This window comes from Miscanthus floridulus, chromosome 9 (genome assembly GCF_019320115.1).
Source record: "Miscanthus floridulus cultivar M001 chromosome 9, ASM1932011v1, whole genome shotgun sequence".
Lineage (NCBI taxonomy): Eukaryota > Viridiplantae > Streptophyta > Magnoliopsida > Poales > Poaceae > Miscanthus > Miscanthus floridulus.
Window position 1 is genome coordinate 46,990,105 of NC_089588.1, and position 20,243 is coordinate 47,010,347.

Consider the following 20,243-nt stretch of genomic DNA (forward strand, 5'->3'; position numbering starts at 1 on the left):
TCCTGACAGACATACGAAGATTGTAGAAACAAGACACGCTGTGTTATTGGAGGATAACATGATCAGGGGGAGCATGGTAGCACGAGAAATCAGCCTACAGGAGAAGCGGGTACATGTACCCACTCCGATGGTTGAAGAACCATTCTTCACGCTACCTGCTACTGTTGCACCGACAGTGTAGGACACTGTAGTGCCAACACCTGTTGTAAGTTCTCCCGTGGCGACAATGAATGAACATGAGGAACCTGTCCTTGAGGAACCTATCCTTGAGGAAACTATAGAACCAAATGTTGCACATGAGGAAGAACTACAACAGCCCAATGTGGAACAAGTGCCGGAGGCACCTAGAAGGTCTCAAAGAATAAGAAGATCAGCTATTACTGATGACTATGAAGTTTATGAAACTGAAGAATGTCAGATGGGGGACGATCCCACCTCATTTGAAGAAGCCATGAGAAGCGACCACTCATCAAAGTGGCTTAAGGCCATGGAAGATGAATTGAAATCAATGAGTACCAATAAAGTTTGGGACTTAGAAAATATTCCTAAAGGAGCCAAAACAGTAGGCTGTAAATGGGTCTACAAAACGAAATATGACTCCCAAGGGAATATAGAAAGATTTTAAGCGCGACTCGTGGCGAAAGGCTTCACGCAAAGAGAAGGGATTGATTACAATGAGACGTTTTCTCCAGTCTCATGTAAAGATTCCTTCAGAATTATAATGGCACTTGTAGCCCACTATGACTTGGAGTTACATCAAATGGATGTAAAGACGGCTTTCCTAAATGAGGATTTGGAAGAAAATGTTTATATGGCACAACCGAAAGGTTTGTCGTAAAAGGAAAGGAAAATATGGGATGCCACCTAAAGAAATCAATTTACGGATTGAAGCAGGCTTCAAGACAGTGGTATTTGAAATTTGATAGAACGATAAAAGTTTTTGGGTTTGAAGAAAATGTTGAGGACAATTGCGTTTATGCAAAGTTCAGGAATGGAAAGTACATATTCCTAATTTTGTATGTGGATGATATCTTGCTTGCTAGCAGTGATATCAATCTACTAATGGAAACGAAGAAATTCTTGTCCTCGAACTTTGATATGAAAGATCTCGGTGAGGCCTCGTTCGTTTTAGGAATAGAGATTCACCGAGACAGGAGAAAAGGGGTTCTAGGATTATCGCAAAAGGCATACATAGAAAAGGTCCTGAAGAAATTTAGTATGCATGCGTGCAGTCCTTCACCTGCTCCTATAGTCAAGGGCGATAGATTTGGGGAACATCAGTGTCCCAAGAACCAATATGAAATTGACCGAATGAAAGCGGTACCGTATGCTTCAGCTGTTGGAAGTTTACAATATGCTCAAGTGTGTACACGCCCTGACTTAGCTTTTGTTACCGGGTTACTTGGCAGATATCAAAAGAATCCAGGAATTGAACATTAGAAATTAGTGAAGAAAGTCCTGCGTTATTTGCAGGGTACGAAAGGCCTCATGCTTATGTATAGAAGATCTGATTCCCTGCAGATAGAGGGGTATTCAGATTCTGATTATGCGGGAGACGAAAGAAAATCCACATCAGGATATGTATTTACTCTCGCAGGAGGGGCTATATCGTGGAAAAGCTTCAAACAAACCGTAACTATATCCTCGACAATGTATGCCGAGTTTGTAGCATGCTATGAGGCAACGGGGCAGGTGAACTGGTTGAAGAAATTCATACCCGGATTGAAAGTGATTGATGATATAAATGAACCACTGCGATTGTATTGTGATAACAATCCGGCGGTACAGTACGCTCACAACAATAGGTCAAGTGGTGCTGCCAAACACATTGACATAAAGTACTATGTTGTGAAAGATAAAGTTCGGGATCATATAATAAATCTTGAGCACATAAGTACAGAGAAAATGCTCGCGGATCCGCTCACAAAGGGTTTACCACCCAACGTGTTCAGAGAACACGTAGCCGGCATGGGTTTAAGGGAAAGCCTATGATTCCCGAACATACGAAGGGCCCAAAGAAAGTTTACATTTCAAAACGGAGAATTGTATTGTGGCTGTTAGTCTAACAGCACTAATTGCTGCGACGATGGGACAGTTCTATGCACTAATCTGTGATGAAATAGGATGGAAGCAAGAAAAATATGAATTGAAAGTTTTGAGTATGAAATTAAAGAACGAAGAATAGATGAGAGATCAAGGGGGAGAATGTTAGTATTGATCTCCCACCAGTTAGACCCAACGGCCTAACTGGGCCTTGTCCTCGCGCCCTGATCGGGGGCGCCCAACCCTACATGGTTGGTGGGCCCCCGTCGCACAGCGCTATAAAGGAAGGTGGGGGCCGGGGCTCGCGACACGAGGTTCACCGCGCCGCCAGTCACCCCACCGACATCCTAAACCCTAGACCCGATCGAAAGTAGGGGCGCTGCCAGCGACGGGAAGTGCCACCGACGCCGGCAACGCCACCCGACGTTCACATCGCCGCCAAGGACGCCACAGCGCCGACTCACTCTCCACCGACCGTCGCTGCCGGCGCGCAGATGGCGTCCGTCAACGAAACCCCGGCCGGAGCTTCAACAACTACGGCGTTTGACGGTTTGCTACTTATCACCTATCTCTCAATCTCTCTCTGTGAAATCCGATTGATCTATTACTGTGCTAAGAATCCCGATCCGATGAACATACCTAAGAACTATAAATCTAACACCAAAAACAGAACAACCAACTTCTCGTTCAGGAGAGAAATCACTGGTGATTTCATTCATAAACGTTGCCGGCAGGATTGTAGGTAGTGTACTCGCAGGACTCAGCTCGCTCTGTTGGTTTGCCATTTCTGAACTAGCAAATATGGATAGGACCTGCTACAAATCAAGTAACATCCGAAGGAGCAAGAAAATTTGCTCAACCACACATACATATAACAACGTCGAATTGAACTGAGTATACATATACAGCATAAACCACAGGTGCAACACCGAATTCGCACTAGCATGATTGTAGTAAGCAAAACTGTTTTACAAATAACCTGATTCTTATGAGCACTGACCTGGAGAAAAACACTTGAAGGGAACAACACTTGAAACCGATCGAAGGGGGCTGAGGTTCTGAGATGGATGCCTCCATTATTGCTGCAAAGAAGCAACCGCATGAACAAAGACAAGCTGCGCTGACTTGACCCAAGCCTAAGATGCCTAATGACAAATATGAGAGTTTATTGCCACACGCTTTGGTGACGCATGGCATAGTACGTGGCATGAACCTTCCATTGCTATGTACACAAAAAACACTGACGTGTACTGGCTCAGACATTTCCACTTGCCATGTAATAAAAAGTGGACCAACCTAGAAGGAACTAGGTGGCATTTTGTATTAGTAAGAAGAAAATAGACACCCAAATTTGCCTCGACGAGGACTTAAACCTGAGCTAGCTCAGCTTTCTCACTTGCTATGTAATCAAAATGAAGACTGCCATAACTGTATTCTCAGGCCAGTTTCGACAAGATCCCTCTGTTTGTTAGACAGAACATTCCTTCTATACATCCTAGTTGCCAGAAAACTTAGTTTCAGTAGATGGCCATTTGGGATAGGTGTTTTTTTTACAAATTTTACAAGAACTCTGGGAATCTTTTAAAAAATATAAAATGTATCTGCTTATTTACATAGGTTGCCAACACATCCAGATCATCTGTTCTATTACAAATAGCAAGCATAGAAACACAAGCAGCATTTTGAGCAAGCATAAAACATGACAGGAAAAGGAGGTAGATCTTTCTGTATTCGTGGGCATGATGGTTATATTGCCGGACAGGAAGGAGATGTAGGGGTGAAGGGAAATGAACATGTCTCGTCATTTCCTGCAATTGATGCCTGGGCCGATAGATTGACTTCCCTCGTCGTCAAAGCAGGTTTGCTTGGATGCCCTTCAAAGTGGTTCTTCAAACCCCTCTTCTGTTCGTCATTAAGGGAGCCAATAACCTGAACTTCCTTCAGTTTCTTAAGATGATTTAGCGATCCAAACTGCGGCAGCGATCCAGTACTACAGCAGCCAGCCTTCAGTACCTCGAGATTTTCCATTGCTTCTTTTCCAATGCTTAAATGTAACATGGATCTGCTAGCAATCTCCAGGACCTGTATCTTTTTATAACAGCGGTCCTCCACCCCATCGGTCATGACACAGAAGTTGAACATACCTAGAGGAACTGCTTCCTCTTGAGGGGACGAGTCTCCTCTGTAGTTTGTTCCCTGCAGTTGGGTCACTGCCCTTTCAGCTTGAGGATCACTGGCTGGTGACTCAACTGCAGGTGCATCTTGAGGTGTGTTCACACGAAGGCATAGAATACATAGTTCCTGTAGATTCCCAAGGACTCCTATGTCATCTTTAGATAATACGTCCACCTCTAAATTTAACTTTTTAAGATTACAAAGGTGTCTGATCCACATAGGCAATTTTTGTAAAGGTCCATACAGCTTAAGGCTCTGAAGTTTCTTTGGTGGCCTTGAAGTTTCTCCAGTGATATCAGTGGGCATGCAATCCAAACAACCTTGATTACCCTTGTCAAGCCACACAGACAAGGATTGTAAATGAGAGTGATCTGAGACGGCAGAACATAACTCCTTACTGTTATTCTTGCTCGCTCCAGCAACTCCAATCTTGCGTAATTGAGTAAGATTCTTGAGCTCTTCTAGGATGACTTTCCCTTTGGCAGCACTGATACTGACAAATCCAAGTGTGTGCAACAGAGTCAGTTTTCCCACCCCTGATGCCATCTGAACACCAACCAGTTGAAGACATTTGCGATTCTCTAGTGGGGTGGTAGTGCCTGCACGGATATATTGAAGCTTCTTTAGCTTGGTGATGGACGCTGGCAATGCGACTATGGAGGTGTATCTGACATCAAGAATTTGGAGCTGCCTTAGCTTACTCACTGAACCTGGCAGATTCCTGATCATACTGCATCCTCTGAGTGAAAGGAACTTGAGGCGACGCAGAAGCTTAAGCATCTTATGGAGGTCTTTATCGGTGACACCTGATGCATTCTCCAGATCAAGCACCCGAAGCACTTTCATACTTTGAGAAATGAAGAATGGTGACCAATCACCAAACACTGTGAGGGAACGAAGACGAGACAAGTCAATGCTCTCAAACACAATCCTGTCTCGCTCCCAGCTTTTCTCTATGACAAGGTGCCGTCCTGAACGCCCAGTAGTCTGGCAGCAACATCCCTTCAGTGCAAAGACCTCAAGTGCAAAGGTAACATTCTCTTCTTTTGGTCTTGAGATGATATACTCATGGAAAAAAGCACTGACTTGGCACCAAACTAATCTCATGTTTGTGACGATTGCCCGCTCTGGTGGTTGGATCATGCTCAGCTCAGTGATCTTTGCGAAGAGCTCCTCTCCATTCTCATCTGCGCTATCACTGTCCTTGTCCTTCGAGTAACCCTCTGCAACCCACCTCATCACCAAACGTCGCCGCCGAATGATCTCTGACTAAGATTGACTGATAAAAGATACAAGGCTTCAAGAAATCTGGGCAAGAACGAAAGTATGAATGTATCCAGCGAAACATATCCTGTAAACAAGCAAACTCATGCCTTGTCTCCATGTTATTTATAAATTGGCCATTCAAAATTTTGGCTCTTTCTATCCAGTTGAATATAGGGACCAAATAGTCAGCGATAGAAACTATTATTTTTGGAAGTCCACCACACTTTGAAATAAGTTGCTGGAGCACCAAGTCATTTTCAATACCATCTGAAAGCGAATATGGACTCCCTGCTACCTACATGTCAAAATAGCAATAACATTAGAGTTGGACGTTACTTCAAATTGAAAAATATGAAGTGTTCAACATGCAATACTAGTGTTACATGAATGGAGAATGGCTTCCCAACCGTTACGCTTCTCAACGCGCTCTCTCCACAACGAAGAGCTCCTGAGACGCATGAGAGGTAAATGCTTCCGTTGCCTCTCCCATGGCCATGCCGCTGCAGAGTGTAGGGACCCTGTGCGGTGCCTCAGCTGTGGCCGCTGGGAGCATAAAAGCAGAGTGTGCAGAGACAGAGCTTCTTCAACCAAGCAGCAAGCCCCTCCTCCAGGGCTCCAGCTTCGCCCCCCCAACCCCCCCCCCCCCCCCCCCCCCCCCCCCCCCCCCCCCCCCCCCCCCCCCCCCCCCCCCCCCCCCCCTCCTGAAGGACCGCGATGGCAAGGCCTGGGGACCCCGCCGACCGCCCCCAGGACACTGCAGCGGTGGCCTTCTCCACCAAAGACATGGACCACGAGCTCAACCGTCGCTCCATGCACGGCATAGTGGCCTGGCTGGGGAAGGACCGGCCCAAGGTGGAACCGGAGGTAATCAAGAAAGCCATCTGCCACCGGTTTGCAGTCCGCCCGGAGGACGTCACCGTCGTCAAGCACTTCCCCGAGGACTTCTTCTGCGACTTCAAGCACCGCCACCAACGCGACGAAGCTGCGGGTCAGGGAAGGTTCCCCTACGGCAACCTCGACATCCACACCCGACCTTGGCAACTGGCCATGCACGGCGACATCAGCGACCTCAAGTACCACGTCCGGCTATGCTTGGAGGGCATCCCTTTGCAGCCTTGGAACGAGAGCATTGCCAAAAGAGCCATCGCAAGAGCCTGCGACCTCCATTACGTCGAGCAGGCATCTCTGGACAGCGAGGACACCAGGGAGCTCTGCCTCTGGGCGTGGACTCACAACCCGTCGGACATCCCGAAGGTAACCTGGTTCACCTTGTCATGCAGGAAAGCTGAATTCCACAATGGTCCGCCTGCTCGTGGGCGCTGCGGCCTCACCTTCAGGTACTGGTGCACCTTGACCTGGTGGAGGACCCACCGGGCACACATGGACGCGCCCCTCCCCGTGACTACACATGGTGCTATGGCGTCGTCGATGGAGAAAGGGTGCCGCGCGACCGCCTCGACCCACCACCCTCCGAGGTCCGCAGCAGCAACCGCCGTGACGACGACGATCGCAGTGGGCGCCGCGAGCATCGAGGCGACACCTGGAGCTAGAGCCTACTCCGGAGCCTGTCGCGGGCGCCCAAGGAGCAGGAACGCGAGCGTTCCGAATCCAGGCGTGGCAGCCGCCGGCACCGAAGCCCCGAGCACGGAGGCCGTCGACGCCCTCTGCATCGCGCCGACGCTGCGGGGGACCACCACCTGGCGCAAGGGGACCTAGGCGGCCACTCGTCTGCCTCGAGCGAGCCCGTGGACGCCAACAGCTCGGAACTTCTCCTGGAACTTCCTGTATCGGAGACTCCTCGCCGGCTCGTCACGGACACCGACCCTGTCCGCCCGACGAGGGCTGTTCGTCCAGCTGAGGCCCCTCGCCGTCCTCCCATGCGTGGCCGGAGCAGGGAAAGGACACCACAGGCAGGCGCGCTCGGAGCCGCGCCCCAGAACGGCGCGCTCGGAATCCCCGCCGCCACGCCTGCGCTGCAAGTCGCCGGACCTCGGAGGCAGCGTCAGCAACAATCGCCATCCATCAGCAAGTCCTCCTAAGGTGCGTGCAATTCATGAGTATATGGATGACTCGTCAGAGACACGGCCACCACCTGCTGCCCCGTCATACAACGAACCGGCTCCTCCATCGAGCGACGCGCTCCAGAACGACGGGCTTGCCGTCAGCTTCTCCGCCCCCTCACGTTCGCCTGTCCTGCAGGTCCCCTCCAGAACGACTGGATTTTTCATCAGAGCAATGGCTGAAGTGTTGTCAACATACAAAGTCACAACTCTCGGCTTGGTTGAGGTGATCTTTGACAGTAAGCTTCTGAGCCACAAAGCCTGCATTGCTGCCACAGTAGCTGCCATGAACTCTGCTTCACAAGAGGACAATGCTACTGTCTTTTGCTTCTGTGAACACCAGGTTATCAAACACTCATTGAGATAAAATGGCATCCCAGTTGTGCTTCTCCTTCCTACTAAGTCAGATGCCAGATCACTATCTGAAAAACCCTTCAGTACTTCTGGATCACTTCCAATAGTATACATTAGACCATAATTGAGACTGCCCTGTATGTATCTGATTATCTGCTTTACTGCCTTCAGATGCATAACTGTTGGCTTCTCCATAAATCTACTTGCTATTCCCACTGAAAAAGCAAGATCTGGTCTTGAGTGCAATAGGTATCTCAGGCAACCAACAACACTCCTGTACTCAGTTGCATCAACTTTCTGACCACCTTTGTCTTCATGCAACTTGTCACCTGGATTCATAGGAATCTTTGTTGGATTACAATCCTCCATGCCAAACTTGGCTAGCACTTTCTTGGCATATCCTTATTGCTTGAGTGTGATGAAGTCTTCATGCCGTTCCACTTCTATTCCTAGGTAGTAGAACAGCAGGCCAAGATCACTCATCTCAAACTCATTCTTCATTTGATTCTTAAACTTCTCAATCTCCTGTGTTTCACTCCCAGTGATCAGCAAATCATCTACATAAACTCCCAAGATAAGAGTGGCTTTCCCAGCACCTCTCTTGTACACTGCTTGCTCACTTGCACATTTCACAAAACCCAACTTCCTCAGACTTTTGTCCAGTCTGATGTTCCATGCTCTGGGTGCCTGTTTGAGCCCATACAGTGCATTGGATAGCTTCAGTGCATACTGTTCTTTGCCCTTAACAACATACCCTTCAAGTTGAGTAACAAACACCTGTTCTTCCAACTCACCATTCAGAAAGGCTGTTTTTACATCCCGATGGTGTATCTTCCATCCTCTATTTGCTGCCAGTGCAATGATCAACTTGACTGTGTCAATTCTGGCAACTGGGGCAAAGACTTCTTCATAGTCCACACCATGCTTTTGCACATAGCCTTTTGCCACTAGTCTGGCTTTGTGCTTGACAATTTCCCCTTCTGCATTTCTTTTCAATTTGAATACCCACTTGAGACCTATTGCTCTCTGACAAGCAGGCAATCTTACTAGCTTCCAGGTCTGATTCTTCTCAATAGACCTTATCTCACTATTCATTGCCTCCACCCAATCTGGTTTTTCTGCTACTTCACAGTATGATGTTGGTTCATCAGATTCTGCTAACAAAGCATCAATTTCCTCTGAATCTTCCAACTCAACTTCTTCTGTGTTCTGATAGATCTCATTCAAACTCTTGAAATACTGTGGTTCCTCATCAGACAGATCATCATAACCCACCTCAGACTCTGACTGATTTCCACTAGCATGTGAACCTAAATTCTGCAGTAATGTGTTGTCTGCATTTTCACCAACACCTAAATCAATGTCCTGTAGCTCATCTGGCACACTGCCATTCCTGAGTTATTTGCAGACTAGGCTCCCCTGGCATAGATTGTGGTACTGTGTTTTCATCATCAACTATAACTGTCTCCCAATTACCTTGATTCACCAAAACCTCATCCTCTACTTGAAATTCCATCAAAGTTTCAGATGAGTTATCACACCACTTCCACTCTACTGCTTCTTCAAACACCACATCTCTGCTAATGACAATTCTCTTCTGAACTGGGTCATACAATCTATGAGCTTTGCTTCCCTCTTCCACTCCAAAATAAACCATCTTGTGACTCCTATCATCAAGCTTCTTTGGATGTGGTGATGTCTGTTTCACATGTGACAGACACCCAAACACCTTCAAATGACCAAGGTGAGGTTTTTTCCAATTCCATGCTTCAAAAGGGGTTTGCTCCCCCATAGGCTTAGATGGTAGTCTGTTCAACAAGTAGATAGCATGCCTGACAGCTTCTCCCCAGAATCTCCCTAGAATTTTCATGCATTTCAGCATTGACCTTGACATTTCCATAACTGTTCTATTTCTCCTTACCACCACACCATTCTGTTGAGGTGAATAAGGTGCTGTCAACTATCTCTTGATGCCAGCTTCTTCACATATACTTGAAAAGATGCTTGATAGAAATTCTCCACCTCTGTCAGACCTGAGAATTTTGACCTTGTGTCCTATCTGGTTTTTAGTTTTAGACTTGTATTTAACAAAAGCATCACAAGCCTGATCTTTGCTCCTCAACATAAACACATTCATCCATCTACTGTAGTCATCCACTAGAAGCATGAAATATTTGTTTCCTGCTGGTGTTGCTGGAGTGATGGGCCCACATAAATCCACATACACCAGCTCCAAAGGTTTGCTTGCTCTGAAACTTGTTGCATTTGGAAAAGGTCTTCTTGACTGCTTCCCTGCCAAACAACCATGACACAACTGTTCTGGATGTGTTGTCATAGGTACACCTGCAGCCATCCCCTTCTCAACTAACAACCTCATTGCCCTGAAGTTGACATGACCCAACCTAGCATGCCACAACCATGCTGGCTCTTCCAAGCTCCCCATCAAGCAAACAGGTTCAGCTAACTTTAGATGTATTTTGTACATTCTATTGACAGATCTCTGAACTTTCATTAACAATCTCCCTGACATCTTGTCTAAAACTTCTAGACAATCCTCATCTAGTGTCACCTTGTAGCCAATCTCAGTGAGCTGACCTAGACTCACCAAGTTACTTTTCAGTTTAGGAATGTAATAAACATCACGAAGCAGCCACTGATCACTACTGGATTTGCACTGAAAAAGTACTAAACCCTTCCCCATGATCTCTACTGCTGATCCATCCCCAAATCTGACTCTCCCTACTACACCATGATCTAACTCCTTAAATTTGTTCAAGTCACCAGTCATATGATTACTAGCACCATTATCTAAATACCAGAGATTACCAGTGCTGGTACCACCACCAGTGAGGTGTAGCTCCGGGAACACACGATGTTCATTCAAATTCACAGTTTCCCGCTTCTCTGAAACTTGAGCCTGAACTGGCACTTGCTCGATCGGCTTTTGCAACTCTGCAACCATGAGCATCAACGCCGGCTCCACGTCGTTCACCCTCGCGTGATGAGCTTCCTCGCCCTTCTTCTCCTTCGGACACCGATTAGCGTAGTGTCCATACTCCTTACAATTGAAACACTGAATGTGCTCCTTGTTCTTCTTGACAGCACCGTCGCGGCCTGGCGCTTCCCCACGCCCACCACGGCCACGGCCTCTCCCCCAGCCTTGACCTCGACCACATGCTCCCCCTTCTGGTGATCTCCCTCTTCCCGAGACTTCACCTCCAGATCTCTTCTGCTTTGCTTCCCACTCGGCTTGGGTGAGCAGTAGTTGACCACTGCTGTCAGTTTTGGTGCCTGATCCTCCAGCTCCCCGCTGAACTCTCTCCTCATACGCCTTCAACCTCCCAATCGCCTCCTCAAAAAGCAAAGTCTTCAGATCATAAAACTATTCGATAACAGCCACCACACTGATGAACTTGTCCGGTACCGTATCGAACAGTTTCTTGACCATGGCTGAATCGTCCAAAGTTCCCCCAAAGTTGCTGTATCTCACCGACATGGATGTCAGTTTCCTAGCATACTCATCGATGGATTCATCCTCCCTCATCTTCAGTGCATCGAACTCGGCCTTCAGAGTCTGCAGACGCGCATCATGAACTCCATCCGCGCCTACAAACCTCACCTTCAGGCAGTCCCAAATCTCCTTTCCTGTCTTCTTCTTCGCCACTTGCATGAGTAGATCATCGGGCAGACACTGCAGGAGATGCGCCTTCGCCTTCTTGTCCTTGGCGGTTGCTTTCTCCTTCTCCGCCGCTATCCGCGCCGTTGACGACTCCGCCTCCTCCGGTTCAACAACCTCCCATACTCCTTGATCTTCCATGATGGCCTGCACCCAGATGCTCCAACTCACATAGTTGGTCGCCGTGAGAAGCGGGTACACCACCCTCCCCCCATGTCCTGAGCCGCTGGTTCCCCCGCCGCCGCTCCGAGAGCTCTCGTTCATCTTGGATCAAACTGAGTATATGGAACTGTGTGATCGTCGGCTCTGATACCAAATGTCGATTCCAAGACCTCAATCACACAGAGATTACAGTGGCTAACCTAACAAATCAAGAGATCAAGCATATGATGCAAGAACAAGACCAGAGGAATGACGAACGGCAACTGTCGACAGGGATGACAGTGCCCCTTTTCACTTTGAACACCACAATGTTCAGTACACGATTACAATAGACTCAGCAACTGCTATCTAGTGCTATACCCTGGCTTTATACCCAAGCCATCACACAGCACACTCACACATAGAAAAAACTGCTAAAACGTGGATACAAGACACGCTCAATGCAACTGCTGCAGCACCGCGACGTCGTGGGCGCGCTCACCGCGCACGCCAGTTTCTGCTAGATTGGAATCCTGCTTTTCCCACTCTCTGCTGACATGGCTTCACCAGCTGACTCAGCAGACATGTGCACAAGCTAGATTAACCCAACATTAGAAGCCTAATATCCTCAAGGGCTACAATATGTATCAATGTTAGGTAGTCTTCAGTCTTCTAGGATCTCTGCAGCTAGGGTCAACATGAAATTTCTGCACTTCCTGTCCTTTTGGCTAGGTGGGGCGACAGCCAGGGGCCTAAAGTCGTCTTCCCAGCAAGCCTAGAAAATTTCCTTGCAGCTCTCTCTTAGGGAGTGTTTGGATCTAGCTACTAAAATTTAGTAGGTGTGTCGGGAGAATATTACATGGGGTGTTTGGATACTAATAAAAAAACAAATTACATAATCCGTCAGTACTCCACGAGATGAATTTTTTAAGCCTAATTAATCCGTCATTAGCACATGGTACTGTAGCAAACCATTGTCAAATCATGGACTAATTAGGCTTAAAAGATTCATCTCGTAAATTAGTCGCAAACTATGCAATTAGTTTCGTAATTAGTCTATATTTAATACTCTATGCATGTGTCCAAACATTCGATGAGACAACGACTAAAATTTAGGAGGGGCAACCAAACACCTACATTGTCGACAAATTTCCTTGCAGCGCGTCAGAGACTGCACAGTTCCTCTCTAGTCGTGATCTCGATAATAATCATGCCTAAGCTATATATGTCTGACATGGTGGAGATTTCACCTCTGTATAAATATTCCGGAGCCATGTATCCACTGCAAGTGTTTATCAAAGAACCAAATGTCCTTTACTTCATATAATTAATTTGAAGAGAAAACATATTCCACAGTTTGTTTCGACTTACTTATGCCCCTTAACATTGACTGTGTACATCCGGGTCTGCTCTTGTCCAAAGAGTCTCGAGAGACCGAAATCAACAATCTTCGGCACGTATTTATCATCCAACCATATAGAGTTAGGCACAAGATTCATGTGAATAAGGGGGCCGTCCAACTCCTTATGAAGGAAACGTAGACCCTGGCAGATCCCCTTAATTATTCTGAATCATGTGTCCCAGTCAATTGAACTATTGTCTGCTGAAGAAGTACAAAGTAAAGAAAGTACTAATGAACTGTATGTATTCTAAGATAGTATTTATTCTCCAAAAGTGTGTATTTGCTTACAGCAGTAGCAATGAACATTCAACCAAGGCAATCGGTTAACAATCTGAAACTATGGTGGTCTGATCTATTGGGCGGAATGCCAACAGCTAACCCGAAACATAGAAACCAAATCATCACATATACCACGTGGAACATTTGGAAGGAAAGATGCCGACGAGTATACGACAACAGAGCACTAACGGAGATGCAGCTAGTGGCTGTAATAAGGCAGGAAGTGGCTGTGCTCAGGCAGGCGATGCCGATGCTAGACACCTAACAGGCGCGGCTTGATTTCTATCTTTTTCATCCTTTCTTTTTCTGTTTTCCTCCCTTGTTGGGTCCGATGACCTTAACTTCTAATCTACATTATTTAATCCCCTACTGAAATGAAAAGAAAGAGCACCTGCCATTGTCCTCAAAAAATGAATGAATATTGAAAATAATAGTAGCAGTTCTTTGAAGGCTTTGTTTAGTTCCTTTCCCTAAAGTTTACTTCCTATCTTATCGAATGTTTGAACACATGTATAGAGTATTAAATATAGACTAAAAAAATAACTAATTACACAGTTTGCGACTAATTTGCGAGACGAATCTTTTAAGCCTAATTAGTCCATGATTTGATAACATGGTGCTACAGTAATACATGTGCTAATGCCGGATTAATTAGGCTTAATAAATTTATCTCGCGGATTACTGATGTAATTTGTTTTTTTTATTAGTATCCGAACACCCCATATGACACCCCTGTGACATCCGACGTGACACCCAAAAACTTTACACCTTAGATTTAAACAAGGTCTAAGACTAGTAGGAACAGTAGTTCATATTACATACCATAAATGTGATCGTCGAGACTTCCGTTAGCTAGATATTCGTAGCATAGACAGCTTTCGATCCTGTCTACAATTACATATCTTCCACTATGCTGAATCACTTTCTTCTGCGCTTCATGGCAGAATCCAACCAGCTGCATAATATTGTCGTGCTTAAGCGCCATAAGATTTGCAACCTCGTTATCAAATGTAGTGCCAGGTGCCACTGGCGCGTCTTCAGCAAGCCTCTTCACGCACGCCCCCATCCAGTAGAACCCCCTGTTTAGTCACCAACGAACTCACCATGGATTACAGCCTGTTCTCTTGATCGTTTCTATGGCTTATAAGCCAGCTGATGCTGTTTTGTTGTGAGAGAAAAACAATATATCATAGATGATAAACATGGCTGATACGATCAAGTGAACATGGCGCATGTGCTGTAGAATGTCATGTTTTAGCTAGTTCCAGGGTCCAATCGTATACCTTATAAACTGTTCCAAAAACAGAACGGCCAACTTCTTGGTTAGCAGAGAAATCACGGGTAATCTCTTTCATAAAGGTTGCCGGTTGGTTCGTTGTTGGTAATGGTAATGTACTCGTTGGAGTCTGTTGGCCCGCCATTTCTGATAATTGAAGTAGCTATACAGTTAGGACCTTCTACAAATCAAGGCTTCTAAAACACACCCAAAGATGCAAAAAAAAAGAAGAAGATTTGCTCATAAACCGCAGATTTATTCTTCTAAAACCATTCTAATTAAAGCAACCAAGCTTCTTTTCTTTTAGATTCAGATCACAAGCTGAAAAGGGGGACTGAACTGAATGTACATAAACAGCCAGGGGCGAATCAACAAGGACTCGTCGGGGTCGCCTGACCCCGACGGTTTGCTACGAATGCTTTGTACACGTATTTTTTCACCAGCCATGACCCCAGTAGAAAAATACATGGACCCCGGTGGCCAGCTCCAACGACAGCCCAACACAGCTAAATTTAATAGGCAGCCCAGTTTGTGAAACATTGGCAGGCCTACGCAAGAGCCAAGAGCCAAGAGCCCAAGGGAGAAGAGGATGGTCGCAATCAGTGCCGGTAGCTTGCCGCAGAATTCGACGATTCTTCTCCCTCAGTCCAACCTTCCAAACTTCCGCGTCGGTGTGTTGGTGTTCTCACTGTCGTTCCGTGATCACGGCCGCCGCTCGACGGCGACGACAGACGGGCGAACGGCCACACCGCCGCTACTCTCTGTTGATGACTTTACTCGATCCTGCTCAAGTACAGAATACCCCTGCCTGCATTCTACGAGGTAACCTAAAATCTCAAATCTTATCTTAAAATTATTCAGCCTGTTCGCTGGTCGATTTCTGAGCTAAAAAGTCTGGCCGGTGCTGGTTTGTTATGAGAGAAAAACACTGTATCATGACTGATAAGCCATGACTGGCCGGTGCTGGTTTGTTATAAGAGAAAAACACTGTATCATGACTGATAAGCCATGACTGAAACCAACAAGCGAACATGCTGATTGTTTGTTCCCCAATCTACAATTGTGAGATGCCTGCAACTTATGGTATTTTATCTTTTTAAGCAAAAGGCAATCTGCTTGTGTTCCAACAAAGTGGAAACTAGAGAGTACGTGGAACATTCATCTGATCATCTTGCCAGCAAACATAGTATAGCTAATTGTGCATTCAATATCTAATTGTATGTTAAATTTTGTTGATCGAATAATTTGATTGGCAATCAAAGCACATTGGATCATTTTTTGAAAAGGAAATTAACCCTAGCAACTGATAATTATAGGCAATCAAAGCACATTGAATGATCGTATCATTTGCTTCGTTGAAGAAGAATTTCTTGATGCAATTCCAAATGATGATATCATAGCTCTAAGGGCGCGTTTGGCCTGCGCCGCAATCGTACACGCCGCAAATATGGCCACGCCGCAAGTGCGGCGGACGACATCTGCCACACAGTTGGCAATATCGGGCGCCGAGATTGAACTGGCCGGTGTGGGAGCCGCCAAACCTCTAGCGAAGTGTGCCGCGGGTGTTTGGCACTTGCGGGGTGCCGCACTTGGGGTGCGACGACATGCGGCAGGAGTTGGACGCCATCCAAAGACGCCCTAAGTCCTGGGCGACCTTGGTGACAATTTAGGGGGTGTTTGGATCCGGTGACTAAAATTTAGGAAGTGTCACGTGATGGTATCGCATGGGGTGTTCGGATACTAATAAAAAAACAAATTACAGAATCCGTCGGTACTCCACGAGACGAATTTATTAAGCCTAATTAACATGTCATTAGCACATGTTTACTGTAGCACCACATTGTCAAATCATGGACTAATTAGGCTTAAAATATTCGTCTCGTAAATTATTCGCAAACTGTGCAATTAGTTTCGTAATTAGTCTATATTTAATACTCTATACATGTGTCTAAACATCCGACAGCGACTAAAGTTTATGAGAAGCAACCAAACATCCCCTTATCCTAGATTCGCCCCTGTAAACAGCATAAATCACAGGCGCAAGCAACATTGAATTCAAGTAACCGAACTCTTAGGAGCTCTAACCTGGAGAAGAACGCTCGAAGGATACACTGTTCATGCTGATTTTCATTGTTTACACTAATTTTTTGTGAAAGGAAAACACTGTAACAACTGGAAAAAAAAAAACAAGCCGTATAAGCCGGCTGAGTGAATACTAACCGAAGGAGGCTGAGGTTCTGAGATGATGCCTCCATTATTGCTGTAATGTAGGAGTATAAAGAAAGCAGACAGAAGCAGGCACCAACCGTGTACAAAGGCAGTTGACTTGACCGAAGCCTCAGATGCCCAACGAGTCAGTCAATGGCAATATGAGAGGATATCGTCACGCGCTTTTGTGATGCGGGGTTGGTAGTACGTACCATGAACCTTCCACTGCTATGTGCACAACATATCTGAAATCCCCCCAGGGAAGATATCCATAAACTGACCTGTACTGAGACTAATGCATGATGGATATCCGATATTATCCGTACTTGTGACGAATATAGTACAAGGTGAAGTTGTACAGCACTTTTATGTCCCTGTCCCTGTGACTAATGACTAATAAAAATATTAGTTAGTTTTAATATTACTGAGATATACCGAGAATTGTGCTTTGGATTAGATTACAATCTCAGTACACCGTAAGACCTAGAAAGCAATCATTGGGTTTCGCTTGACTTGGCGTTGGCTGACACGGCCTCGTTTTGGAGCCATTGAGTTCTCTCTCTGGTGCTACCTGCACTGTTCTTTTAACTAGTTCCTTGCATACATACAAACCTTGGAAAACTGGTGTGAACAATATCATTGTATGCTTGTATAAGTATGTTGCATAACTGATACCACCAGAAGCTTTTTTCTGTCGCCATTGCTGGAGAGCAAACTATTTTAGATACATCAAACAATGCGTCCACTGTTGAGAGGGCTAACCATTATACACCAATAAAATTACAACCAAAATTTCAACATAATTCTTTCTCACATGCTTTAACTCGATTTGATGGCCAATGTTATTTGCATATCCCCGCCCATCCTTCAACGCACACCACCTCCCGCACGCCCTCCGCTTCCGCAAGCCCTCTGGGACCGGGGATCGAATCCCACACCCCCAGTGGCCAGCGCCCTTTTTTCTACGAAAAAACTAAACATCAACGCTGCTAGGAGAGAGCGTGCGTGCGCCCGGGATGCGCCCTCACCGTGGCCCGCGAGGCCGCGCCGGACCCACGCCAAAGCGTCCGCGCGTCTCCCTCCTCTTGCGCACGCTTGTCGAACCTTGCCTCGTCGGAAGCCCGTGTACTGCCATCGCATGCCGCCGTCCGCCGACACGGACAAGCCGGTGAGCCTCCCTCTCCCTTCCTCCTTGGCCCCGCCCTAGCACACCATCTTGTTCCACACGAGCTTGCGCACACCCGGCACCTCTTCCAGTTCTCCTCTGTCACGGGAGCGTGGAGAACGACGGGCCGCCACCGTTGCCGTCTGCCGCCGCCGGCCACTCCAGGGCGTGCCGCGGCAATCCCATCGCACGCGCGGGCACCTCTTCCAGTTCGGCCGCTGGTGTGAGCCTGCTCTGCTCCGTCCATGGTAACAGAAGAAAGAGGACTGGGGAAAGAAAAAGGAGTGAAGAGAAGGGTCCAGTTGTGAATATGCTAGAGACAAAGTTTTGGTGAAAGGGCCTAAATAGATTTAGAGAGAGCTTGGGGTTCCTGATTCAAAACTTACTTTTGTTCCTCGTTTCCGGCCTGGGCCGAGACCCCGCGATGAGCTGATTTGAGCCCAGGTCGAGTTTTCCCTTTTAAGCGACTTTATTATCATTTCCTTTCAAATCAGTGATCTTCTAAAATCAGTAATACAAAACCAGTTTTGTTAGTCGCAGAGCTGCTCCTGGCCTTCGGTTTCAAGGCGGAGCAGCGCCAGGAGAGCGGGAGGGAGCGTGCGCGCCGAGGAAGAGTTAGGGTTTTGTTTTAGGAAATTAATGAATCATATAAGAAGGGGTTGCTTGTTGAATTTAAGTGGACCATGAATTCGACCAAAGTTTTAATTTTTTGGAAACTTTTTTAGTTTCAAGGCACCTTTGTCACCGTGTTGACTTAGTCAACATACTAACAGAGAGATTGTTGTTGCAAAAAAATTGAAGTTATGATTTTCAAACGAGCGAGATGGGGGCGCGGTGTGCGGTCAATTTTTTAAAAATATGAGAATAATAATTTAGTGATTTTTGTCATTTTATATTAATTTTGTAAATGAGATTGAATTCTAAGTTTTGCGACAAAAAATATATCCTCTATGCTTTTTGAACGTGCATCACTTTAATTTTTTGGATGTAACACCTCGGGTGTTAGCCTTGCATAACTTGACTTGCATAACATGAGCATGATCATCAAGCATTCATAAACAAGCATTTACAATTGAAACATTGAATTGAAACATATGCAACGTTGCTTGTTATTGCATGTTTCTTTGTACTTATGCAACTGATCATGAATGTAAACATGTACTTGGTAGATTTGAGTCACCAAAAATATTTGGCAATGCTTAGGTTCACAAATGGAACATGGATCATGAATGTCATTTTTTCATGGTCAAGTCTTTAAGGCATATTTCATGTGATTACTTTCAATAGCTCTATGAGTGACTACTACATGAAATGCTTGGATGGCCTTGCAAATTGCTTAAACATGCTTAGGATATCATTAGAAACAACTTTGGTATTTAGTGCTAGGGCTAGTTTGGTCATTAAGCCATGCTTTGATGTGTTTCCTCTTTTAAAAGTGACATGTTTGACCAACTTGGAACTAGGTGTTAGAGACCTTGCATGGAGGAGTTCACTAAAGCAAAGTTGTAGTGTTTGACATAAGGAACAACTTTTATTTTTGGGTCATGGACTGATTTAGCTTCTAACATGCTTGAATGGGTCCCACAAAAACCAGCAAAATCTAGCTTTCAACACTTAATGAATTTTGCTAAGTCAGGAACCCTGACAGCCTGACAGGCCAACCTTGAGCACGATTTTTCTCTGTTTCTATTGCGAATTAGAACAAGTGCCTTGAACCAAAGTTGCAGCTGGTATATAGGACTACACAAGTCGTGTAGATCGTTTGCACGTTGGAGCTTTGGTTTAGCAGATAAATCATCGTCAACTCGCTCTGTCAGGCGGCCATCGCGTTTCTGACGAACTGAATCAAATCTGGCACGTTGGCTTCGGTGGCTGACCACCGGCAGAGCTTGCGCGCCGCGTGTCCGCGGCGATGGCCGCGCGTCGCCATTGCTCTGTCCGGTCAGGCCACGACGCGCCTGGGCGCGGCCTTAACCCCGCCAGCATTTGCCCGAGCCGTTCGCGCCCTCAGTTTCGCTTTCTCGCTCCTCCTTCGCCCACAGCGCAGCCGCCGTGGTCCAGCCCCGCCGTCAGCTCTAGGGTCGGCAATAGGTCCGACCAAGTGGCTCAGTAGGTTCGCCAGGTCACGTAGGTCATACCATGATGACGTCACCATCGGCGGATTCGTCGTCGATGAGCTGTGGCCACGCGAGCTTGCT

The 20,243-nt window shown here is 46.4% G+C and overlaps 1 protein-coding gene and 1 pseudogene across 1 annotated transcript; both read right to left on the reverse strand.

The window, feature by feature from the left end:
• Positions 1-3,789: 3,789 nt before the first annotated feature.
• Positions 3,790-5,457, reverse strand: LOC136479816 (disease resistance protein PIK6-NP-like). The gene has a single exon (XM_066477555.1). The coding sequence runs from the start codon at positions 5,455-5,457 to the stop codon at positions 3,790-3,792; it is 1,668 nt and encodes a 555-aa protein (XP_066333652.1).
• Positions 5,458-11,834: 6,377 nt separating this feature from the next.
• On the reverse strand, positions 11,835-14,817 carry LOC136479818 (putative cysteine-rich receptor-like protein kinase 39; annotated as a pseudogene).
• Positions 14,818-20,243: the final 5,426 nt, after the last annotated feature.

Coding starts and splice junctions, on each gene's coding strand:
- LOC136479816 (XM_066477555.1), bottom strand. CDS start 5,457: ATGAGGTGGGTTGCAGAGGGTTACTCGAAGGACAAGGACAGTGATAGC.